Genomic DNA, 26,221 nt, shown 5'->3' on the forward strand with positions numbered 1-26,221 from the left:
AAGTAATTCTAAGTCCATAGCATAAGAGATTCCAAGTACCGTTAAAAAAAATTTGAACATGTCTGAAAAAGCCTCGTAATCTAGTTCTAATAAGTTAAGACTGTAATGACAGCTCCGCTTATTAATATCATGCAGATAATTGAAAAATCAAGCATAAAACAAGCTTCTGAAGTTTCTTATATAGGATGTGTAGATATGTTCTCCATTGCAATCAAACATGAAGTGTGCTATACAATGACTGTGTTCAACAGAACACAATAGTTTTGCAACAGTTTTATGATTGTCTGCAGAGATAGGTTCATTCCTCTAAAAAAAAATCTAATCAGCGCGAAGAAAACTTCCAACAGTTATAAAATAAACGTTCTGTTGAACGCAGCCTGACAGCCATTAATTTGTTACACCAGGAGCCTGCAGATCATTCAAAAATTGAACTTTTACTTGTATGTAACATTATACAAGATACATTAGTATGAGTATCTGATAAAATATATCAGATTTTTCATAACAAAGAATCAATCGAAATTCTTAAAACATATTCAAAGATTTAGGATGATCGTTCAAATGTGCTTTGAAATATCATTTAAGGAATTATTTTTATTTCCATATCATACATGTCACGATCCAAGAAAAACATTAATTTCAACTTTTTTTAAGTAATATTTCTATTTAACATACAAAGATTTAAACTAAAAGCAACATATCACAAGAGTTTCTTCATTTTAAAAGCGAAATCGCTAAAATCGAGGAATAACTGCTACATGTTAACAGTACACACGTTGAAAAACATAATATGAAAACGGAAAATGTTAAAATCAACAGCTTTAGAATACATATATATGAAGCACATAGTGTCAGTTAGGGCAAGAGGGTATTAAGGGATGCTTTCTATTTAATGATACAAGTTGATCCAAATGTTCTATTTTTTTCCCATTCCATGAATAATAGAGACAGAACGATAGTTGTGTCGACTTGTGTCACTAAATGGAAAGCACTTATAATTAGCGAAAAGGAAAAACTACAGACATATCGGCTCAGTTGGTTTGATTCTGAATCATTCGGGTCTCAATTGGGATGCTTTCCATTTGACACAAATCGACACGTTGTTCTATCTTTGTTACTCACTGGAATGTCAAGAAAGATAGAATGTTTGTGTCGACTTGAGACATTAAATAGAAAGCACCCTGTTTTTATGTCAATGTGTCGCAAAGACATAGACTTCTATGTCTATATGTGAAGAACGTTAAAAAATATTGCTAAGATAGCCGAAGTACTTGCAGTTTTCTCCTTAATGCTAATCTCAGTTTCCTCTTGTAAAAAACTCTGTCTACACATTCTAAAGTTGATGATTAAAATAGTGTTTTAAACTGCTTTAGACTTTAATACGATCCGCTAGAGAGCAAGATAGACCAGTGTTATCTGGTTCAACATTAATCTCCTTTACAATTCCATTTTCAATCACCATAGAATAACGTTTGCTGCGTTTGCCTCCTAAGACTGACAAATCCACAGCAAGATCCATGGCATCTGTAAACTCTGCTTTAGGGTCAGCTAGCATTCGTACCTAAGAATAAAAACAACTTCTTAAGGAAATAATTATAATAGACAAAGTAAATTTAAATTTATATAACAATAATGTAAAAGATTTAATTTTTTTAATTTAATAATTAAATGAACATTTACTTTTCCTGTTGCACCATGTTCTTTTCCCCAGGCTGCCATAACAAATGGATCATTAACACTGATACAAAATATCTCGGAAATTCCTTTGGATTTTAATTCCTCCGCCTTTACAACGTAACCAGGCAAATGAGTCTAAAAATCAATATTAATAACTAAATTAATCATATTTATAATATAATCTATATCAAACAAAAATTTATTATTCTGTTGCTAAATATATGTATATATAAAGCTGTATAAGAATTTGCTGAATTAAGTTTAAGATAAATTAATTTTTTATTAGGGTAAAGCTTTATCGTCCACAGAGCTATTCCTGTCAGTGATAATATTCATGTTTCTGAACAATATGTATTAAACATTTGAAAGTCATGTTTGTGTTTTCAAGAAGCAGCCATGTTTATACTGTTGTAAACACGTCACTGCAAAGTGATATTGCTTGCTGTTATAGTTGAAGCTTTTGAAGATATACTTTTGGAGATATATAGCAACTAAAGATATATCAACACAGAATAGCTCTTCTCTACCTTATAAATAAAAAATTCAAATGAAAGATATTGCATTAATACGAAAATTAAAATTACTTGCAAAACTATATGTAAATAAAAAATTTCTAATTTTATTAAGATAAAGCTGTTGGATTTATCAAAAATTTAAATAATTATTTGAATTGGAAAAGAATAAGTTTTTTTCCTTACTTTTGAGCAACCAGGAGTAAATGCACCTGGCACACCAAACACTATGATTTTCTTCTTAGCTGCAGCTTCTGCTAGGTTTACCTTGTCTGCTGGCGTGTTCTCAAAAAGATCCACGCTGGGTAATTTGTCTCCAACCTTGAAAATCATCGATAATTGATGATTAGTCTTTTAATAAAAAATTATAAATATTCATTAGATACAATATCATATTTGATAAGATATCTATTCGGTTAAATATACAAACTTGACCAACAATTAGCAGTCACTTAAAAAATAAATATACACATCATATAAATATTTGCAATTACACATTGTTTGGTTAACATAAATTTGCTTTAATAATTTATATATATATTTTTAATTAAGAACTATCAAAACATTGTCATTGTAGTGTTTAGAATCGATCACATTTTGTAGGTTTTATTAGTTGTAATGAATTATTTACAATTTTTATCACAATCATGCAATAGACAAGCAATCAAAATAAAGTAACCAGAACTATCCAACATTGTCATTGTAGTGTCTAGAATCGATCACATTCTGTAGGTTTTATTAGTGTAATGAATGATCTTACAACTGAACTTATATCGTGTATCATCCTCTGAGGATATGATAGATTACAATTATGATAGATTACAAGGAGGCTCTTAAAGTACAATTAGGAAAGATAATTGATGAATCATTGCTAAAATAAGTACATTAAAGAATACTTACAGCAATAACCATTTTTTGTGATGATATGTGAAATCTTCGTACAAAACAACTGAACGTCGATGGGCGTCCGTTGACGGAAACACGACTCAATAGCTGACTCATGTGTGAGTGCAACGAGTGCAATCCCTCCAATTTATGCGCCACGAATATCACGATAGCGAACTAGCAATAGTGATTCGTCGTGAGGGTCGTGTGTTCTCGCAAATGATGCAAATAAGCAAACCAGCGTTATCGCACGACTCTATTACATAATTTTGTAATCGCAACTCCCAGTCATATCGCGTAACTTGGCGAAACAAGTCGGATCAATTCTAGAAATGATTAAATACATTTGAAGTCACAAAATTCAGTTGTATGCGATTAGAAGAATATATTTTTTATTATAGGCCAACATATCGATCAATTCTGGTGGTAATCTAATAAATGCCCTTTGAAAAACATTCGCCATTAATCTACGAATATTGATCGTTCTAAAATTGTTAGTTTAAAAAATTGTATCTTTAAATTATAATGATGTTTGTAGAAACATATATATTTTACAACGTGACCATTATTGTGAAATTGTGTTTATTATTCATGTTCAAGATAATGTTAAAAAATTTAAAATTTTAATCGGTGTTCTAAACTGGGATTCTAAACTGTTCTAAACACCGGGGATAATTAAAGAGCGCAGACATTACTGATATATCATATCAACTGTCGAATCCACAAATTATTATATTATTTGAATGCAACAGTCGATCTAATACCTCTCCCGACTGTCGATAAGGTATTGTTATCGTTATACGGTTTGGATTCACAATTGTAAATTCTTTTTTTTTTTTTAGAAAACTATAGCGGCTAAAGAAGTATATAATTTATAACATATTTTTTCAATTGCTGATTTTTTAGCTAGAAAATTAGCAATGTTAGTTGCTAAAGAAAGCATTATAATAAATGTTTTACATGTTATATATCTATCTCCTATTTTCGACTATTTTTCTTTCCGGAACTCGAAATATATTCTATGCATGAAAATACATAAATTTACAAAATTATAGAAAATTGAAGGTGAGAGTCTATATTATACTAAATATTTATCAAAAATATTGTGTAAACAGAGAGATCACGTTTAATCGTTTGGTTCCGTTTCACTCAAAATGCGTATGAATGTATCATTATGTCCTTGTTGTTCATTGGATATTAAAGAAAGATAAAATGACATATCATGCGCGCGTTTATCATGGATTTTTACGTTTAATAATTGATATATCAAATAAAATTTGACACATATATATTTTTATCAATATATATATATAACGCGTAGGACGACAGATGGCAGAAATGTTTCTGATAACGCTGCACGTGTTACGTTGCCACGGTTTGACGAAACTCGTTATTCCGTCGCGATTCGTAGCAACCGGTAGACCGGTGTTTAGGAAGCTCGCTGTTTTCACGAAATTTTGCCGAGACATGTCGTACACGACCGTCGAGAGAGGTGCACTCAACAGCACGGACTACAGAGTATTTTTCAGTGAGTAGATTCGACGTGACGTAGTCAGATAAACGATGAAGCAACATTTGCGGAAGTCTGCGTCAAATATCGTGAACTTCGTTGCGAGGTCACGGATACACGTTCTCGCGTGCATGCTATTAATATTTTTATTGTTATTAATGACTTGAATTTTCTCGAACGACACAACGTCGCACGAAGTTTCGCTTACATCTTGATGGTGAATCACTTAGGGGACTCTAATCAGTTCAATCGATCGCGCCGTAACTGTCGGATTTCAATCCTGGTTTCAAGTTCATTACCGCATATTTCGCTACGGCGTATTTCGCTACGGTATATTTCGTATTGAAATAATGATTTGTTTTAAACAGCAAGCGTCTACGAATTATTTTTGTTACGATATCTGTGATATTTTTTCGTGCATTGGTCTAATTCAATGACCTATGATATTTAGCTCCAGTGAAAGTACATATTTATAGGCTTTATGAATGAGGAAGTAGTTATAATCATTCTCTAGACATATGTTCCTTATACATTCATATTTTCACCAAGTTTTATATCGTCTTTTTTGTACCAGAGATTTTTCTGATATATTCTTGCATAACATATTCTGAATTACTATATGAAATAACAGAAATATTCTGAATTAACAATATCTAACAATATTTCTTTTAAAGTATTTTAAAAACTTCTTTAATTCGTATGTGTAGAAAATGATCAGGGTGTCCCAATCTCACCCATGCACGATGTTCCTCTCTTTGCCAACGAAGACAACAAGACATTACATATGGTTGTCGAAATACCAAGATGGACAAACGCTAAAATGGAAATTTGTCTTAAAGAGAGTTTGAATCCCATTAAGCAGGATGTTAAAAAGGATAAATTAAGATTTGTTGCTAATTGTTTTCCTCATCATGGCTACATATGGAATTATGGAGCTTTGCCCCAGGTAGGAATTCTAGTAACTGTTATTTAATTGCTTCTTTTTATTCTGTTTTAATATTTGTTTTATTCTGTTTTTTAATTTTGTTTCTATATTTCAGTGGAATAATATTTATTTATTACAAAAAATTCTTGTATTTTATACATGGAATTACAGAAATAGGAATTCAAGTTTTAAAAAACAACTGCTCTGTTGTTTTGCACTGTTATTTGTCACTGAGTTATTTTGCAGAACACATATACAGAATGATTCATTTAAATCTCAATACGCAAATATTTCGAAAATATATAATTTTACCAAAAAACATTCCAAGTAAAAGTTGTATGATATAGAAATGAATGCCACCATTAAATATCCTACTCTACACCATACAATTTTTATTTGGAAGGTTTTTTTTAGTAAAATTGCATTTTTTAAAATATTTGTTTGTTAAAATTAGAATGATTCATCCAGTATATATAAAACATACAAATTATATTTAAAATATAAAAGTAAACTTTAGAAAATTTTTTTGAAAAATAAAAAGAATTTTTTGTAGTTAAATGAAAGAAAGTTTATAACTTTCTTATAGTTATAGCTTATAACTTTAATTTTTAAAAATATTCCATTTACAACACTTGTTTATATTAAGAAAGCAATAATGGGTCTCGTGGCAAGTACATTTTCTATGAAGCACATTCTTTTATATCTATCACTTATCTAAATAAACTATTATACATTCTACGATAATACACATGATGATCTCATTGATTTATTATCTGAATATAATAAAAGGAAGTATTAACGGTTGTATTAAACAGACACTAAGTGCATATATATACAGGGTGACCCGACCTTTTTTGCCAATCACTTTTGTGTAGATAGAGCAGACTAAACTGAGTCGAAAAGTCCTCTACCATTTTACAATTTTCGCAATAGTTAACAAGATATTAATTACTAAAAATTGCAAAATATTGGTCTTGAATAATTTTTTTACTCAAATACTATCAACTTTACAGAAAAACTGCAAGAGACAAAAATTATTTATTTTCTTCTCATAAAGTTTTGAAAATTTTTTCAGAATTTTTTATCAACTTTTTAGTACTGCGTTTTCTTATTTTTACCAACATGAGAAAATAAGGTATTAAAAAATTCTGAAAAAATTCTCAGAAGTTTATGAGAAGGAAATAAATAATTTTTGTCTTGCAGTTTTTCTATAAAGTTGATAGTATTTCAGTAAAAAATTATTCAAAACCAATATTTTGCAATTTTTAGTAATTAATATTTTGTTAACTATTGCAAAAATTGCAAAATGGTAGAGGATTTTTCAACTCAGTTTAGTCCGCTCTATCTACACAAAAGTGATTAGCAAAAAAGGTCGGGACACCCTGTATATATACTTTCTTATCTCATGTTCATATATCTTGTGCAAATGTATATGTGAACTTGTAATCAAGGCACTGAGGACTTAACAATAATTTCCTTTTTATTACTTTTGAAATGTTATCTTGTTTCCTGGTTTTTTAACTATCTACTATAAAAAAATACTATCTTATCTCTTGTTGAAAGCTATTTGATATAATAATATATAATATATATTATAATTTGTTATCTTTCTTGCTATTGTAATATAAATAATTTTACTAAATAATATAATTAACAGACTTGGGAAAATCCTGACGTTTTGGATGAAGCAACAGGATGCAAAGGTGACAATGATCCTATCGATGTTCTTGAAATAGGCTATAGGGTGAGAAATAATTGCAGAGATATCTTTAATAATTTTTTTGTCATGTAATTTAATAATTGTAATTGATTATAATAATTGATGAAAATATATTTGAATTTATAGGTTGCAAAACGAGGCGAGATATTAAAAGTAAAAGTTCTTGGGACAGTGGCACTTATTGATGAAGGTTAACTAATTAACTTATCTATTAATTAAATTTATTAGATTAATGTTTATACCGAAAAATATATAGAATATTAGAATAATTTATGTGCAAATAAAATACAGTACGTACAGTATGTATGTTTCATTATGAACAATTTTTATTTTAGGCGGCACTGATTGGAAGATTATTGTAATTGATGTTAATGATCCTTTGGTTGATCAAATGAATGGTAATTACAATTCATATTTATTAAGAAACTTAATAATGATTGCAGATATAAGTGACATTGAGAAGCATTATCCAGGTTTAATAAAAGCCACAATTGAATGGTTTAAGATATATAAAATTCCGGATGGAAAACCAGAAAATCAATTTGCATTTAATGGTGAAGCAAAACCACGAGAATTTGCCTTACATATCATTGATGAAGTACATCAACATTGGCAAAATTTGATCAAACAGGAAGGTTCATCTAGTGAAATAGAATGGTTCGTACAAATTAGTCTTGGATTAATCTTAAATTATGTCTTAGATAAAATAACTTAGATATCATTCTATGTATTATTTTTGCAGTTCTAATGTAACAGTGGAGGGAAGTCCTTTCAAGATTACCACAGAAGCTGCACAAGAAATTTTAGACAAAGCACCTGAACCAGTGGAACCCCAACCTGTAGAACCGATAGGTAGGTAACTCAAGTGTAACATAGAATAGAAAGCAATGTAAATTTTCTGAAAAATTAATGAGAATTATAATTCTCATAAGCTTTGTTATATATACAATGATATTTATAATGCTCTAATATTCTTCACTTTCAGTTGACAAATGTTACTTCGTACACCCCAAATTGTAACAATTATGATGGGAATTAAAAATTGCACTGTTTTTGAATATTTGAATTATATGAAGATATTATTGACGTTGAATATATGTAAATTAAAAATTTATTCATTGAATTGTTTTTATAATGTATGATTTCAGTCGATAAGTGGCATTATGTACATCTTAAATGAAGATGAGACGGATATCTTCGTTCTATCAACTAGCGAAGTCGGCTACTCCGTTTATTCATATTCAACATGGAATTCCTTCTCATTTATCATTTTGCTGTTTTCGCATCAATACATCATTTTTTAATTTCATTTTAATAATTATAAATAGCATTTAAATATTTTGATATATATGCGGTGCTACTGTTTTGTTTTTATTAGTTTTTATCCTAATATATATATATATATATACATGAAATATCTAAATTCAATAACATAGGATAAATGTTTATACAAGCACTTTTCGGATATGCTCCGCATATATATCGTTATGATATTACATCCATAGCGGCACGTTTCGACTATGAAAGAAATATAATCTCATTATGGGTTGTGATTAATGTAGCTGTACAATTCTGAGCAGATGGGTATCTTAGATTAAAAGGCACGTTAGTTCTCTTCAGTATTTTTCCAAATATAGAGATAAAAACAATAAACAAACTGGTCTGAGTACAGATGTATTATTTTCAAAAGTTATCCCATATATGATGTATCACTTTGAGAATATTTAAACATTCCAATTCTATGTATATGCATATCCTAAATCTGTTTTCTTTTTTTTTTTTTTAATTTGGGTGGCCAATCAAAGATGCTCTTTCCCGGTATTTTTCAAAAGATGTAAAAAAAGCCGTGAATGAGTAAATAGATTGATTATAAATTGATTTATTTTCGTACTTCACCGTGGTTGTTCTTAGATATGATTCACTGATAGTGATCTCCAAAGAAACTTACACTTTTCTGAAAATGCACTTAGCAACATGTACTAGGAACTATATACATTCTTTCACGTGACACGCATCCACATTGGACTTACAAAGTGGAGTGGGCTTTTGGAGCGATAAATTCTTCAGTTGGGTCTCGAGAGTATAAAAGCAAATTACCGTCTCTACTGAAAAGATCGAATAAACGGCATTTTCTAGATATTTTGAGAAATAGAAGAAGAAAACTAAATATAATTTATCCTTTTGTTCGATCGCAAAAAGCATGTTAAGAAATTGAGTATACTTTTTTTTGCATGTATAATAAATCTAAACTGTAAAATATTGAAATATTATTGTAGGTATTCTTTTTTTTGTTAGATTAAAAAAAAATTTAATATAAAAATAATACTTGAACAATTTTGAGTTTTAAAGAGCAGTTGCATTTTACAAGTTAACAAGAACGATTGAATTACTTATTAAATTCTACATCCAAAGTTATCATTGTTAATAAATTTATAGTTAAAATATGTATTGACATACATTTTGAAGTTTAATATTCCACGTTGGATCGTTATAAATATCAGTAAACAAAAGACCCCGTTGCTCCAGAAAGTTAAGTTTTTTCTTTTTGTATAGGTATCTCTGTCCTCTAAGGGACGCAATACTACGATTTAAAGTAACAAAAGAAAGCAATGATAGTAATGGCAATTGTAACGAAGAGAGTGAATAAAAAAAAAGAAATTAGTCGATCAGGTCGAACGGCCGAGATCGTCTAGGGAGAGCGGGACTGAATTTTTCCCTGGTGTCCCTCTCCGACAAATTCCCTTCAACCCTTTCCTTCCTTTTTCTCCATCAGGGCCACGGGCTACATCAGGTAGGTAGATAGGTAGGTAGGTAGGTAGGTGAACTAGCAGCTGTGGAGAAAGTATTGACTGACGACGGACGCGGCGCGGCGTGTCCGCGTCGAGGGTAGCCGAACAGGTGCACGAGCTGCACGGCGAGCGACGATGAGAGCCGAGCGAAAGCGAGTAGCGCGCGCTACCGGCCCCTCCTCCCCGCGCGCCATTCGTCGAGGATCCGACCAATGAGCAGGCGCGACGCGCGCGCGCCTCTGGCGGCGCATGAACCAACGGCAGTCAGCAGTGACGGTGTCGCCTCACCTCGCGCGGTCACAGCACAACTCGTTTGGCTATCGAGCTGCGCGTTTCCGTTCCGCGTCGAGCGTCGCGTAACATACATATACACATAATACATACACGTCAAGTCGGAGTTCGCGTGCGCCGGACGATCATCGGTTGCATCGTCCGCATTAATCGCCCCCCGATAATTTCTTCCCTCCGTTTGACGGTGTAATTCGCGCGTGCCGATTTCTTCTCTTTCTCTCACCTTCGTTCTGTCGCGCCGCGCGCGCGAGCGTCTTCCGCGGTGAAATAAGTGACGGTTCCGGGGATAAGGAGAGGACTCGGAGGGACGGTTTCAGCCATGCGATTCTCGTGGATGCTCGCGGCCACGGTGCTGCTAGTTCTTGCCACGGGGGTGAGATGCAAGAGGAGATTCGACGGTGATTTTGAATTCGCCGAAGAGGTGAGTTTTTAGACGACGTTTCGTCACGACACCCTCTCGCGTACTACACTTGTCGTGCAAGGATTACGAGCGACGACAGGTTGACGTTGACAGGTCGCTCGTTTATTTTATTTTTTTTTTTTCTTTCATTTCTTCTGGCTTGTAGAGATACGCGAGATGTACGCGATGACAGCTTATCCCTGAAACAATCGCCCATTTCGAGAGAATCCGTGACTCTCCTTGACGTATCCTGCAGGATAAAACACGTTCGTTATCAAATAGAATATTGATACAGGAGTGCAAAGTGTCATATAATCGACAATAACAACAGCGGCAGCTCCGCCGAAGGGTGGCGCTTCACTGTTGCGAATTGTTGCGAAACAACCACTTTTTGACGTTTCGCCGCTCGCTCCGAAATCCAAGGTCCTTCGTGTTAGGAATGCCGTGGTCCATCGATTCGAAGTTACGCGCAGTTACATGCTGCAACAAAACTTGACATATAATTTTTCACGGTAAAAACGTGTCGCTTTGACAACGAAGGGGAAAAGTAATGCTCCTGCATTCGCATTTAGAATGCTTCTACAGACTTTTATGCGTTTAATCCATAAATGGAATATCATTAATATCAAGCACACGTATTATTCAAGAATATTTGCATTTTATTTATTCTGCCGTATTTCTGCCCAGCAATCCTCATAACGATCGATTTATATTGTAAAATCCTTTATTTTCATATATTCAATTTTTTTATACTACCTTTGTTATTTGCCAGTTGTTTAACAAGTGTCAAATTACGCGCGTTATTTTTATTTATATACGAGTTATCATTTATTTATATGCGAGAATCATTTATTCGTATATAATATTTGGATAGTGCCTTTGTTATTTGCAAAACGATATTAGCAAACAATAAGTTAATATTTTAAGGATACTTTAAGATATTCGCGTTACAATATGGTGATTGCTTTTGACTTCTAAAAGCGATGATTGAAAGATGATTAGAAAGGTCCGAAGAACATCTAGATATTGGATGTTCTTTAGATTCTTTAGAATGTCTTCTAGATATTTGTGTTATCTTATTGTTAGGATTTGGGGTAACGCGTGTAAAACAGTGTTAGCAAATGATGAGTTAACACAAGTTTTAAGATGCTTGCGTTATAATATGATTGATTGCTTTCAGCTTCCAAAGATGATGACAGAAAGACATTTCAGAAAAGATCTGAACATGTAGATATTTTGGATGGCTTTTAAATTCTTTAGAATATCTTTTAGGTCATCGCGTCTTATCTTATTGTTAGGGTTTGGAGGAATTTGTAAAACAGTGTAAGCAAACGATGAGTTAACCGAGGAATTGATAAAAACACATCACGTTTTAAGACATTTGCATTACAATACACGATTGTCGACTTTTGAAGACAATGACTAAAAAACATTCAGAAAAGATCCGAAGAACGCCCAGATATATTGAATGTCCTTTAGTAGATTCTTTAGATCTTTCAAGTGTTTGTCTTATTTTATTGTGTCATACTTTGGGATAACATGTAAAACAATACTAGCAAATGATGAATTAATACTTGTTTTAAGATGCTTGCGTTATAATATGGTGATTGCCTTCAGTGATAATGATGACTAAAAGATAGAAAAGTCCGCAGAACGTCCAGATTGAATACTGTTTATAGCGTTTTTCATTGGCAGAACTAATACGCATTCAATGCAATTTAAAGCCGTTGTAGACAAATTGACATAAAGATGTATGTTTAATAAAAATATAGAAACGAATTAAACCGCGAAATATTCAATACATTTTATTGTGTCAATTGATAAAATACACGTTGAGCATTTTATCAACTGAGATATCTCACTTTTACATTTAGATTAGAATAGTGTACAATAGTTTTAATATGCATTGAGTGCGCTCTAGTTCTGCCAATGAAAAACGCTATTAGATGTAAACTCTTAAACAATAAAAGAAAAAACGAGCAATTAAGAATCTAAACTCGCAGTAATTGGAGCGATTATATCGACATATTTCTCAGTACTACGTATATATAACAAATGCCGAACGTTTCGGCTTAATTCAAGCTATCTTCAGCAGTCTAGAGAGAGAGAGAGAGTATAATAAAATCTCTTAATAAATAATTCCAGACATCTTAGTAGTCTCGTATAATACCATTTCCTTAATACAATTCAAGTAGTAGCAAATCAAAGTAATCAAGTGCTATTAGATTCTTTACAATATCTTTTAGATATTTGTCTTAGATATGTGCCTTATTGTCATGAATTTGAGATAGTATTTTAACAGAATCACAAGTCCAATTTTCGCCGCAAGCATACATTGTACTTATCTGATAAATGATTTTTTCGACATACACTGAAAAAAATATCTGGTTGGATTAATTGGAATTCTGGTCGAAATTGAAATCAGAGTGTACTGATTAAATCTATTAGAATTCTAATTGAAATAACCGGAATTCTGATTGATATACGTAATCATAATCTTCTGGTTCGTCCATTTTCAATCAGGTATTTTTTTTTTTTCAGTGTACCTTTCACGAGACATGGACTCTTTTCACTCGCAATGGTCTCTGTCGCCTGCATAACTTTGTTACTGAATTACGAGTGAATGTACGCGCGATTGGTTGAGATTCACGCTTCTGTGGTGATCACGTTGGAACGCTGCAATATACAATTACGGCGTGCAGTCGTTACGCGGAGAAACGCGGAGTGTCCGCAGCTCTTACTTTCGCGTAACTGGATCCCGACTAAAAAATACGGGTTATTCGACGTAATTGTTTATTTTGCGCGTGACTCGCACGCAGTACGTACATGTACAAACGCGTGCGAAGAGGTAATCACTCAATGTAATCATGGGACAGTGTCCCCAAAATCATTATAAAATTTATAGAAATCCTTCTGTATAATCCGATAATTACAATCACGGAAAATCATTGTGTAGGGGAGAGTGGTCTAAATCGGACCAATTTGCAGTTTTTGCTCTCTATAAGGTGTAAATAAAGTTCGATCGTAAAATCGAAGGTGCTATTGGAAAGTTCATTTAATTCCCTTCATTTTTGTTTCAGATCATTTTGACGTATCTCTCACCTGTGTTAAACTATAATAGAGAATGTAAAAACGCTTTTTCCGGTCCGATTTGGAACCGATGATTCCAAATCGGACCATCCCCTGGTTCAGATCGAAAACTCCTATTTTTATGGATTTTTAAATAGAATTTTAAAATATTTTAATGTATTTTTCTTAGTATTGAGTAAAAACGAGCGCAATTTGACAGTCAAAGATAAAAATTTTTTCGGAAAAAGAAATTACTGACTGTTTATATTATTAGAATTGAAATCAATAAAACTCAACTAATTTGAGTCTGATGATTCATGATATTTTACTGATTTAATTAATTGGACCAGGCTTATAAGTTATTCACTGTACTGTCCGATTTAGACACAGTTCCTTTCGAACTTTGCAACAAATTTTACAATAAACCGCAAAAGTGATCACAAAATGCTTGATATTTTTGAATTTTATACTCTTTAATTATCTTAAGTCAATTACTTTTCGAATTTTTAACACCTTTTAAATAATGATTTACAAGGATTTTTTTTTTTAATTTTCGCACGATGGCTGAAAATACATATTTTCGTCTATTTTATGAATGTTATGACAGAGAACTGTCAAACTGCTATCACATGTTCGGTGTCTTATAAGGACTTTACATTATAAATAGTACGAAAATCTGCTTATTCATTTAAATCAAAAAGGTCCTATTTGGAACACGATCCGATTTAGACCACTCTCCCTTAATATTAAATAAAATCGTTTATTTTACCAAATAACTATATGTACACGGAGAGAATTTTTTTTTAAAGTTTACTCTGTAAATATGATAGCCATGAGACAACATTATAGTTTGAAGAATTTTATGTAAATTTCTCTCATTCATTAATAAAACTATAATAAAATATAAAATAAGTTTAATTAATTTTACTGAAGTGCATGGGAAAAATCTTTAAAATATTGTATCGTACCATAACTATTATATTTTAAGGGTAAATTGTAAGAGAAAATTCTTTCCGTGTAGTGAAAGAAATTATTTGTAATCAAATGAAATCATGTAATCTCTGGGACAATATTTCAGCTAGTGATTACCTCCTCGCGCGCGTGTAATCGAATCATGTTCAGGGCGTTGTCAGTCAGTATCAAAGACAACGAACGTCGTCGTTCAACCCTTCGGCTCTGTTGCGAACAAACGTGGCGTCGTTAAAGAGTGAGAGAGAGAAAGAGCATTCCTCTCGCCGTTTCCGCCCTTCCTATATTTCCTACAACGAAGTTGGCGTTTGCGCAAAATACATATCCAGAGTCCGTTTATTTCTTCCCTTTGTCGAATTTCTACTATGCTAAACGAGACACGTGACTTTCTCCTTGTTAGTCAAATACCTTCGATGCGTCCGGTTTAAGTTCTTAGCTCACAAAGCAAATACAAAGCGGGCTTTGCTGGTGGTTTCCTTGCGTGCTGCTTTGCACCAGGTTGCACCGCAAAGTCCGAAACAACCGTGGCCTCGTCGCCAAGTTCGGTGCTACACGGAACAAGCGCGTGCAACATTGATTGATTTGAAATCAGCATGGAGATCGCAGGGAAAATGGGGCACAATCTTGCAAGGTGGCGTGCAAGGAAACTGACACTAAATATTGGGTCGGAACAAAAGTTCGTAGCGCTATTTTATTTGCATCATGTTTATATGTTTACAAAAAAAATTGTCAACTACCATATCTGGTATATCGTTCGATAGAGCAAAATTTCAGCTTTAAGAATCTATTTTTTGAATTGTGGTACGATAATTTTTAACGGAGTTATGAGCAATCGACGACAAAGTCAAAATGCTCTTTTTTTTTAATTTGTAAATTCAGTAGCAAAAAAATCTTAGGAACATTAAAATAATTTTGTAAGGAAAATTTTAAGCTCTCACGTTAGAAAGTTGGAAATTTTTGCAAGTCTTTTTAGGCAAGTGACAGACCCACAAAATGAGAAGAAAATTTCTCATTTCTCCAGCTTGTAATTTTTTATATGCAAAAATTATCGAACTTATAAAACCATAAAAGTCATCGTGTCTTTCCGAAAGTAGAGATTTTAAAGATTAAAACACTTTTTGAAAATTTAAATGTTGTTCATTTTTAACGAAGTTACAGCTGCCCTAATTTTGAAGGTCGTAGCGTACTTGCGAACTTTTGTTCTAACTCAATATAAATGTATGAATAGCTAAAGAGGTTCCTACAATAGAATCTTTCTTTATTAATCGATTAACTGAACGGCATGTTGGCAAATTAAACTGGAAAAGTTATTGGAAGAGTTATTCTTAAAACATTCTAACAGAATTTCCAGAAATATTTTGAGAATTTATAAAGTGTAAATTATTAGAAAATTAATTTACTCTTAATTTTGTATCTACTCTCGTAGTTTTCTGAATTTACTACTACACTTTCTTAGAATTTACTACTATATTATAATATATTTTTGTTTTTTCTGCCTTCTAATTTCTCTTTTGCCATCGCGAAATGTTTTTGAAGCCTTAAAACTAAGTTCTCGAATTAATTTTTGCATTATATTTATTATTTATTATATTACTGTAATGTAATTGTGCACTGTATTTATTATTATATTACTGTAGTTTCTAGTATGCAATATTACGTAGAATTTTGTTCAAAAGAAAGAAGCAAACTTTGGGTATAGTTTTTGCTTGTTGATGAATTCTCTCTAGCACATTTCACTTGCGTTCCCAAAGAAATCACAACTTTATTCTTTCACTCAGAGAGAGGTTTCTTCGATTTAAAGAATTGTTTTTTTTCTAAATAATTTCTTTAAATCTCAAATAAATTTTTTTATTTGATTTCAAGAAATAATCAAAAAAATGACAGAAAGTTTAAATGAAAGAAATTTTTTCTTTAACCGTATATCAAAGAAACATTTCTTTAAATCGAAGAAACCTTTCTCTGGGTGTTCAATTTCGTCAGGTTAATCTGACGCAATTCGGAAATAATAAGCAGTTTCTTGCAGTATTATATATGTATAGCGCAATCGGTATTGAAATCACAAACTCGCACAAGAGTCGTTCGTTCCACGGCTACCGCGGTATTTATGCGAGACATTCGCATAAATATTTCGAGTCTCTTAGCGACTTGTCGCCGTTTACCGGCGCGCGTCTGAATGCGCCATTGCCGAGAAGAGACACCGCGTAAAACTCGGGAGTTCTTCTCCCTTTTGTGTGCGTGTACGGAGCCAGCCGGGTCGGGCGGGGGGCAAAACGGAGAACGGAAGAGACGTAGTAACCGCTCGGGCGAGGAAACGATAAGAATTGTGTTGGCCTCACGGAGCTTCCGAGCGCAAATAATGGAACTGCCTGTCCTTCCGGAGTTATTGCTGCGAGTATCGTTGCGCGTCCCCGCGATTTTGCAGTTCCAATAATCGACCTCGGGCAATCCCTTATCATATGCCGTCCCATGGACAATGTTTATGGATACACGTGTCGTCTTTCGTCTTATACGTATATGTATCTATATACCGGCGAATCGATTATCCGCACGTAACGCGAAAGAATCCGCCGTTTATCGATTCTCAGCAAAGGTTGTGTGCGACCTAGTGCCTCGAAGGTAAACGGGTGTGTATATATAGTTAAGTGCAGTTAAGCACAGTCGTCGCGTGTTGTATTTTCTTACTTTCTCGTGTACATCCTCCTACCGCGATCCGTGTATTACCTCCCGATCGTTTAATGTTAAACGCCGCACGCTCGTCTGATTCCGAAAAGCTTGTTGATTCTGTCGTACGGTATGAGAATCCCATTCAACGTCAACGTGACATGCGGGCGCCACGCAGTGAGTATAACCGCTGAATGCGCGTAGCGAAAATACAGCCGTTTTCGATGGCGGCGTGTCTCCTTTAATATAGAGATTTGTATTTGAAACCGCGCGCTGTAATCACCTTGTCAGTTTCTTCTCTTTCATCAATGATTGATAATTTGCGAGTAATACACAATATGCAACTTACAAATTGATCGAGCATCATTAAGATCGTTCCAAGATGCCAATGAGCATCAAATTATTAAATTGCTAATCGCACACGCACGCACGCACGCACAATTTAATTTGTGATATTACTACTGTAATTCAGGCGTACAATTTAAATGAGACTACTTAGGTAGTATATATAAATTCACATTTAATTATTCAAACACTTAGGGCGGTATTCGTAGTTCATTCTTATTTCAAGATCGTCTTAAGTAATGTCTTAAGATGCTAATACGGCCCTCTGATTGGTTCGTTACATCTTAAGTTTGTACTTAAGATGGTCTTGAATATAAGAATCGACTATGAATACCGCCCTTAGATCCAGCTTGACCGTTAAAGGCATTTATTCCTTATTAATTGTGTATTTACATGTACAGTCGTAACACATTCCTTGTTTAATATTAAGAATAAGAATTAAATATTTCTAACAAGAATTCATAGTTCTTAATAGAATCATTTATCTTGTTTTATGTAATTTGCATTGCAATATGAGATAAAATGCAGTGAAAAAAATTTCTGGTTGAAAATGGACGATTTAGAAATTTTTGTTTTGTCTTGTTAAATTTATTGAAATTCTAGTTGAGATAACCGGAATTCTGATTGATACAATATTTCTGATGAAATCTACTAGAATTCTTATTTTTATCAGAATAATTGTATTAATCAGAATTCTAGTTATCTCAACTAGAATTCTAATAGATTTAACCAGAAATTTCTGATTCGTCCATTTTTCATCAGAATTTAATTACTATGTAATCCAACCAGACCATTTTTCTCAGTGTAATAAACTGAAATCTTGAAGAGTTTTGTTATAAACAGGAATTCGAACCGAAATTACATTATGGATACTTAAAAATTTCGGCTGTGATTATACAATTATGGTCTGAGGATACTCAACTTTTCATTTCGATGTCAGTTCTTTTAGTGATGACGGTGACCGTTATGCGTATATAATTACCGAAACCGAAAAGGACCGAATCCAAATAAACTCAGTAATCGTCACGGTAAAAGAACTGGAACCAAAAGTTGGATTTAGTTGCGGACCGTTATCCATGCAGATCGAATTTTTTCGGTTCGAGTCCCTGGTTATAAATATTAAGATCTCTTTTATTATGTTTTGATATTGTGAAGAATGACAATTGAATTCGAAGTAGAGTTTAAAGTATTAAATACATTATTTCAAGACACTTATTATTATTATAAGTCTTTATCATTACATTCTAAGATCAAAAATGCGAAAGAATATAATTTTTATATTTTATATAAAAATTATATCTTTCGTGTTTTACGAATATATATACCTTCCATGTTTTATAAATTAACAAAAATTTGGGAGATACTAAGTATTACTAAGATATTATTAAATGTTTTACATATTTAATCCGATATGTATGCGCTCGCGCATTGGGTTGATAGCGTTGCTACAGAAATGTCGGATTAAATTAAATTTACATGGAAATACATCGTAATCTTTCATACCGTGCACGAACTGTTTGTGCAGAGAATTATATTTTAGAATACGGAATGTACATAGCATAAATCGTACGGTCGCATAAATCACGTCGTTGCATACCTATATAGTTTTCCCTGAACACGATCGATGTTCCGCGTATCGATATGACTGCATCCGAGGACTCGGTCGGGCGACGGGCGGGACAAAAGAATTTATTTTATCGAGAGCGAAAGAGAGGGAGATTTAAATGTTTTTTTTATACCACCGCGCGGTGTCGATAGTACAACGCAGTTGTTTGTAGCTTGCACTTTTCACCGCGCGTTGACAGTTCTCCACAATGTAACGTAGCGCGAGGCAATGTTTTCGACGTAAAGTTGTGATTTTCGATCGGATTCTCATGGAATTTCCATTTTCCCTTCGACAGATATCACGTGATGTGGGACAAACGCACGCGTATAAATTCGCAGCGTTTTCTCTCGTTTCGCAGATTCTGCCTGCGGTTAACGCCACGAAGTTAAGATCGTTGCAACTAAATTTATTTCCACGTCGTGGAATATTTGGTACAGTCGTCTCGTTCCTATAATTGAGAAACTTTGCGATGACCGCGACAATTTCGATGGTTTCCCGATCGTCTGTCCGTATCCCTAATCGCGGCAGAACGTCGATGTCCAAAGTTAGCCGATCGCTTCCGTACGTGATGTTCGTTCTTGAAGCGCGTGTGGTATCTATAATTTTCCAATCGAATGCATCGGGTTAATCCTAACTCAAAATTCGGTTAGACCGGTTTCAAGTCAAGTTTACCGCGTTTCAACCAAAATTCGCTCGAGTTTCTCGAACGGCAGTTACCGCGATGTAGAAACTACTACTTCGCGAGTTTCCTCGTTTTCGTTGTTTTTCCATCAATATTTACTGAAGCACAAGTTCAGGCGACAGAATATTTTCGACGTTAATGTAGTGGATGAAATATGTGATATAATCTTAGTAATGGCAATGCCATGCAGTCTAAAAACTGAAAAGAAATTTTATTATAAAAAAAATATATATATATATACTTTGCGCTACATTTTTTTAACATTCATACAATGTGCAAATATATATATATACAAAATAGCCTGATTATCATTCCGTTTTTATACAAGTTGTCATCTTTGCGTAATTTCCCTCTTTGCCAAAGGAAACGTCACGTAATATCGTCTTAACACTGACATTTTTTAAATTAACAAGCGTCTCTAATATAAGTTTTTATTTATCAATGTCAGTTTTTCGCCTTTATTACGTTTTTCCGAATGTCGAATTGTCGGCATCCCATCGGTTGATATCGCAGAACCGTGGATTATGGAATACCGCCGTTTGCATACCGGTACACTGCAGTAGAGACAGGTGAAGCAAATCGCCTCTAACACGGCAGGTGGTAGGAATGTCGAGAATGTCGACTGACACCTCTAGGCAACATTTGCCAACTCTCGCCGTGTCACATCCATTCGCCTTACGATCGTACACTCGGCGATACCTTCGCTCGGTGAGTTTATTGTTTATGGCTTGTAAGCAAGAGAGCAGGCGCCGCATATACATCTATTTTTGCACAAGTACGACATTGTGACAAAAGTGCGTCTTTGCCGGGATGTAATAGCGATGCTTTAATCATGAATCATTGTGAGTGATGTAGATTTTTTCACGTACTTATATAATAAAACGGATTTGACACGATAGTTTTCTCGGAAGATGATTTTTCCTAATTGTTTTTAAGCATTGTTCAAATATAATAATGTTATTTTATATTGTTATTCTAATTAATTGTAATAAACCGAGTTTGTGAGCGCCGTTCATATTTGAATCACGTAACTTTTGAAATTATTTTTCTGCGATTTTTTTTAAAACTTTGATTTTTTAGAACTTTAAGTTAAATACATTTTGGGACATCTTTTTTAAAAAAGATTTTTCTAGAACAATTACGTTATGTAGCTAAAGGAAAATAAATTGCAATTTTTAAAGCTTTATTTATTCTCTTTCCTAGAACGAGATGGATTTGCATCTCACTCAGTATTCCATTTTCCCAATCATGTTAAAATTCTTTATTATAGAAAATCTATAATAGTCTATAATGAAACTACACTCATCGCGCTTATGATGAGACGTATCTCATGCACGTATCTTATTGGAATTTTTTATATTGAGATTCGATGAGTCAGAAACCTATCGTTTATTATTGTTAATTGCTTTCCACCTAATAACTTTTATAAGATTACGTTATTATTATCAATTTTGTCATCGTGCTCGAGTACTTACTATCTGTTTTTTTATCTTACATCACATTAATTTCTTTCATCGGAATATATTCTATACTTGCAATTGTTGTTTAGAAAAATATTTAAGATATAATATAACTAGCAACTGTAATCCTATTGTATTATGACTTTTACGAAACTTATGGGATTTAGGTAAATTTTTTATCACTACTGTTACATTTTTCAAGTCACGATTTTTCATATAACCATTCATAATCGATGATTTATAACTATTATATATAAGGCAAATTCATCGTCGCGAAAAATCTGTTTCGTAGTTAGGCTATTTGCTATTTTCAGCTGTTTCCGCATTACAACCTCCCGCCGCATTTTATAAAAGTATGCGTCGAACACGTTAGAAAGTTCATAAAGGGATTTTGCCTCTCGTCTCGCGTTCACGGCACTCGAAATTTCCAAGTGTCAGGCGCATATCCGGCTTTATTTGCCGCCGTCCTTCAGGGACTTGACAACCCCTAAATTGGCAAAGGCATTTTCCGTAGCCCAAGTTTCGTCGACCCTTTGTCTTCGTAGTGATTCGCCCCGTCAGGCAACCGATAGTTTTCCAATTTTCCAAACGCGGCTTCTTCTACCGTGGCAAATCCACGGCCCAGTATGAGAGCAGCATTGATCGCCGAGAATATCGATTACTGGCTTAAGGGGTTGACCGTATTGGTTGTTTGCGCATCTATTTCGCGTTTCTTGGAGTTATATCCTACTTTTCGCGAGTTCGACCCAGATGAGTCTGTGTCGCGTAAATTGAACCGTTTATTTTGTACACACTGTTAAATTCATATAATATCAAATTATATCCAGTTTGAGTTATTTTTAATTATATCTAGGTTGCCACCACTTCTACCCGATAATTTGATCAGTTTGACTAAAACAATGGAGTTAAGCAATTTAACTCAAGAAAATATATTAAATTTGAGATTTAAATTTAGCCTATTCTGAAACTCCAACCACAAAAATGAATTGATTTACATTGACACATGGAAGTTAAAAATAACAAAATGTTTGATACTATAACAGTGTGCATGCCCAATTTTTCGGAAATTTTACTAAATCAACGTAAGTGTTAGCTTATTCCAATTTTATGTTTTGAAAGATTTTGCGCGATCAAGCGCGTATAATTCATTTGTCATTTTTAATAAAAAATGTTTTTCAATTCAATATTTTAAAAGATCGCAATTACATATTGATATGCATATAATATTCGATGAACATAATATCAGTAATGTAATTTCGACGTTTTATAAAATATACGAAACGCGAAAATGTGTAATTATATATTATTTATAATTATAGAATACAAACGCTTGTAAAAATACTTCCAAAAATTTCATTCGTTATTAAAATAATATTAAATTGTATATTTTTTTCTTTTAATTTTGCCGTTATAAATGTACATAATATCACAATGTATTTTCCATCGGGAAAGATAGAATAATTTTATGATTTCCATTCCGCTATGCCTTATTACTTTTTTACTTTTGAGATATACGATTGAGGTAATTTGTATGAGACCTACAGCATAGTAAAATAACCGCGTGACCGATTCTAAAATTAATCCCAAGAGCTATCACTATGCAGTAACCTTTATCATCCCTTGGGATCTACCTTGCAGGTTTGATCTCGCCAAACGATCGAGAAACTGTGGGCAAGTTTTGTTCCATCTTTGTAATCTCGTGTGCCGCGGAATCGACGCAGTTTCCTCAGTAATTTTCCTCTTGAAGAGGACGCTCTTTCGGGAGACGAAGGTGACTTTTCCGGAATTCTGGGAGTATGTGCCACAATCAGATTGGGCAAAATGAAGGAGAATCTTGAAGTCGGGATTCAATAGGTCTTCGTTGTTTAAGCAGTTTTCCGCCATATAATTGATTTTAGAAACAAAAGTTTCGAGTTACGCGCGGATAAATTTCCTGTACCTATTCGCAAGGCTTCCCACCAAGCACGAAAATCTTATCTTGCTTACCCGCCGCGAAGTTGAAAAGCGCCACGGAATTTCTGGTTACCGCACCGTGACATTATCCGAGCTCTTAATTAACTACTCTTAATTAACAATGACTGACGCATAAATTCGAATAATGCAGCGTTGTGTGTCGTAAATCTCGTTATCCTGAATTACGTTCCACCTCTATTCTGACTATTTTAACTTACTGTACATATTTGTATCAATGAACACTTTCTTAAAATTCTATTTTAATAAAAGACTATTTGTAATATGTTTATCGTATTTATCGATTTCTCTTGGGAAAGGAAAGATTTCTATTATTTGTTGCAAATTATAAATTTCTCATATTAAACACATTTTGTCCATTCAATCATTCATAACGGAAACAACGTTTCTTCTGGAAAAGTAAAATTTATTTGGAGTTGAACAGACAATAAGCTCTTGCAGTCTTATTGCGTTTCAATATAAATCGGTTCAAATTTTTCAGTTTCAATTACTCATAACTCGGAAACTATTGATCTTTCCTTTCGATACTTTCCTTCAGTTCAGAAACTCGAAGAGAGTTTGTTACGTAAATCAAGATCCGTTCTACTTATAATATTGACATCGATAAAATCTGTTGTACCATGAGAAAGTAATAATATGTATCTTATCGTAAAGCTCGAGTAAATTCTCCACGTAAAGAACGACCGCCCACGCCGGCTTAATGACGATAAACGCGGTAACGTATATCAGATACGTGGACGATTCCTTATCTACCGAGTCTCAGCGTCGAGTCATAGCACGGCAACCGGAAAAATTCGGGATCTCTCACGATAGAAATCAATATTTCTTCAATTCCACGTGAGAACGTAGCTGAACCTCGAGCATAAAGCGTCGCGATGTTTCCGTTTCTCGACGACTCGAGCCTTATCTTTCGTTTCCGTGTTAAGATTAAGCCTATAGGCGGCGGCAACCGCAAAAGTTTCCCCCTTTTATTATGGCATTGCGCGGATCGTTCGGTTTGTGTATACGATCCAGATGATGGAACATATTCGTCGGCCGTGAATCATTTTGTCACTATCCTTTAGACCTATCTCTTTCCCTCTTACTCTCGATCCTTTTCACTCTCGCGCTTCCTTCTCGCGCATCGCCTCTCTTGCCCAGCGAGGAGGAAGCTGCGGATAATATTGGCACGAGGGGGAGGAAGATGCAACGAGACGAACTGGAAGCGGGCGGAACTAGGACGATGCTGTTGGATAGTAAAATATTGGCCAGACTGGCGGGCGCCGACGAACGACTTTTTCATCGGACGCTTTCGCTTCAACGACGACCGGCGACAACGAGGACGAGTACTACTACTATTACTACTATGCTACCACTACCATCACTGCTCCGATATGGGTTAGGTCTCTCCATTCTGTTCTATCTTACCCTCTTTCTCCATCGTTTTTGTAAGCCCCTCCTCTCTATCCGGTTGAGTTCTTTTCCTCTCGTTCGCGTGCGATGCTTCTTTTGTTACCATCCCCGCAGACCGATGGCGACGGTACGTGCCTCCGAAACTTCCAGCTTTCCCTCCCCGTTTAAGGCGTTCCATCCTATTGCGACGCTTCCTGTATATTTTTTCTATTGCTTTACCAAATAGTGGCGCGCGGAAATAGATTTCAACCCTTAACTTCACTGACCAAATCTGGCCTACACAATTACTCGCGAAGTAGTTTTGTCCTCCAATTTTGATAAAAGTTTTAACTGAAATGAAATTTTTTAAAATTAATGTCTTCTTGATGAAGCTGAAAAATAATTTATTACGAATATAACAGAAAATAAAGTTTTTAGGGTTCTAAGAAATGAAATAAAGATTTTTTTCTAATTTTTCGATAGTTAACTTTAGGATAGAACTTTTTCCAAATAATAGTAATCTTAAATTACAATTTAATCAGTCATATTTCAATCAGTCTTCCAATCAGCTTTACTAATGATAATGATTTATTGACAAAAACTGCAGAAGAAAATTATGAAGAAAAATGTGGGGAACAAAACATGCTCTAAACGAACGATATCTTTATTTACAAGCACTTGTCAGTGGCGCGTCCTCTTAGTGTGAGATGCGGATCGACCAGCACTGAAAATACATGGAGGCGCAGCAACATCGATTATGCTACGCAAGAAATATTTGCATAATTGAGTGCGGTGGAATACGTTTGTATCCCGCCAGTGAAATTAAGGGTTAATATTTCTTCGTGAGCATGACGGCGTCTTTCGCGACGAGCTCTTCGAAAATTTAGCGAGAGCCTTCGCGCGCGAGAAAGATTAAGTATAACTCCACGAGACTTCTCCCGTTCTCTTTACTTGACTCACGAGAGCGCAAAATCATAATCCCGAAACTTGCGTGATTTATATACGATCAATGTGTTTGCTCATTGACGGGAGGGATATGCATCGTCAACGTTTCTCTTCGTATAACTTGGAAGTCAGATGTCATTTCTTAGGTATATGAATTTCTGATAAAATTATGATATTTTATTTTTGTGCTATGCAATATTAATCGTGGTTGTTATTTCAAACATATTCATATTTAAAACAGGTTTTAAGCATTACATTATTTTGAATATATAGGTATCTGTTTTAAATGTAAATAAATGTTTAAAAAATTCTTCGGAAATTTAACAGAGATTTTAGTAAAAGTATTAATATATTGCTTTCAACCGTATATATTGATAAAAATTTATTCTTCGGAAAAAATTTAATAGAGATTTTAGTAAAAGTATTAATATAT

General features: G+C 33.9%; 3 protein-coding genes across 4 annotated transcripts in view; 2 read left to right on the forward strand and 1 right to left on the reverse strand.

The window, feature by feature from the left end:
• Positions 1–701: 701 nt before the first annotated feature.
• Positions 702–3,479, reverse strand: Prx5 (Peroxiredoxin 5). Its single transcript, XM_018509897.1, has 4 exons — positions 3,090–3,479; positions 2,376–2,510; positions 1,681–1,812; positions 702–1,561 (listed from the first exon to the last, which is right to left on the reverse strand). Exons 1-4 carry the CDS (start codon positions 3,189–3,191, stop codon positions 1,370–1,372), a joined length of 561 nt encoding a protein of 186 aa, XP_018365399.1. The 5' UTR covers positions 3,192–3,479; the 3' UTR covers positions 702–1,369.
• A 915-nt stretch (positions 3,480–4,394) lies between these two features.
• Nurf-38 (Inorganic pyrophosphatase Nurf-38) lies at positions 4,395–8,497 on the forward strand. Of its 2 annotated transcripts, none has more exons than XM_018509868.1 (8): positions 4,395–4,602; positions 5,292–5,530; positions 7,167–7,253; positions 7,356–7,419; positions 7,565–7,627; positions 7,673–7,886; positions 7,972–8,081; positions 8,378–8,497. In XM_018509868.1, the coding sequence occupies exons 1-8, from the start codon at positions 4,404–4,406 to the stop codon at positions 8,407–8,409; spliced, it is 1,008 nt and encodes a 335-aa protein (XP_018365370.1). In that variant the 5' UTR covers positions 4,395–4,403; the 3' UTR covers positions 8,410–8,497. The 2 variants fall into 2 exon arrangements, with proteins under 2 accessions (XP_018365370.1, XP_018365368.1); XM_018509866.1 differs by lacking the exon at positions 8,378–8,497 and adding an exon at positions 8,215–8,286.
• Positions 8,498–10,280: 1,783 nt separating this feature from the next.
• The window catches only part of Cow (Proteoglycan Cow), a 152,204-nt gene continuing 136,263 nt past the window's right edge, over positions 10,281–26,221 (forward strand). The window contains exon 1 of the mRNA XM_018509899.1: positions 10,281–10,730. Within this exon, the coding sequence (XP_018365401.1) occupies positions 10,629–10,730 (102 nt within the window). The 5' untranslated portion in view covers positions 10,281–10,628. The remainder of the gene's footprint in view (positions 10,731–26,221) is intronic.

This window comes from Trachymyrmex cornetzi, unplaced genomic scaffold (assembly GCF_001594075.2).
Source record: "Trachymyrmex cornetzi isolate Tcor2-1 unplaced genomic scaffold, Tcor1.1 scaffold320, whole genome shotgun sequence".
Lineage (NCBI taxonomy): Eukaryota > Metazoa > Arthropoda > Insecta > Hymenoptera > Formicidae > Trachymyrmex > Trachymyrmex cornetzi.

Excerpts from the sequence above, each read along its gene's own strand:
- Prx5 (XM_018509897.1), bottom strand. The coding sequence starts at position 3,191 with ATGAGTCAGCTATTGAGTCGTGTTTCCGTCAACGGACGCCCATCGACG. Across the intron at positions 2,511-3,089 it reads CACAAAAAATGGTTATTGCT|GTTGGAGACAAATTACCCAG; the intron begins GTAAGTATTCTT and ends ATGATTTTCAAG. Across the intron at positions 1,813-2,375 it reads TTACTCCTGGTTGCTCAAAA|ACTCATTTGCCTGGTTACGT; the intron begins GTAAGGAAAAAA and ends ATTGATTTTTAG.
- Nurf-38 (XM_018509866.1), top strand. The coding sequence starts at position 4,404 with ATGGCAGAAATGTTTCTGATAACGCTGCACGTGTTACGTTGCCACGGT. Across the intron at positions 7,254-7,355 it reads TTCTTGAAATAGGCTATAGG|GTTGCAAAACGAGGCGAGAT; the intron begins GTGAGAAATAAT and ends TTGAATTTATAG. Across the intron at positions 7,420-7,564 it reads AGTGGCACTTATTGATGAAG|GCGGCACTGATTGGAAGATT; the intron begins GTTAACTAATTA and ends TTTTTATTTTAG.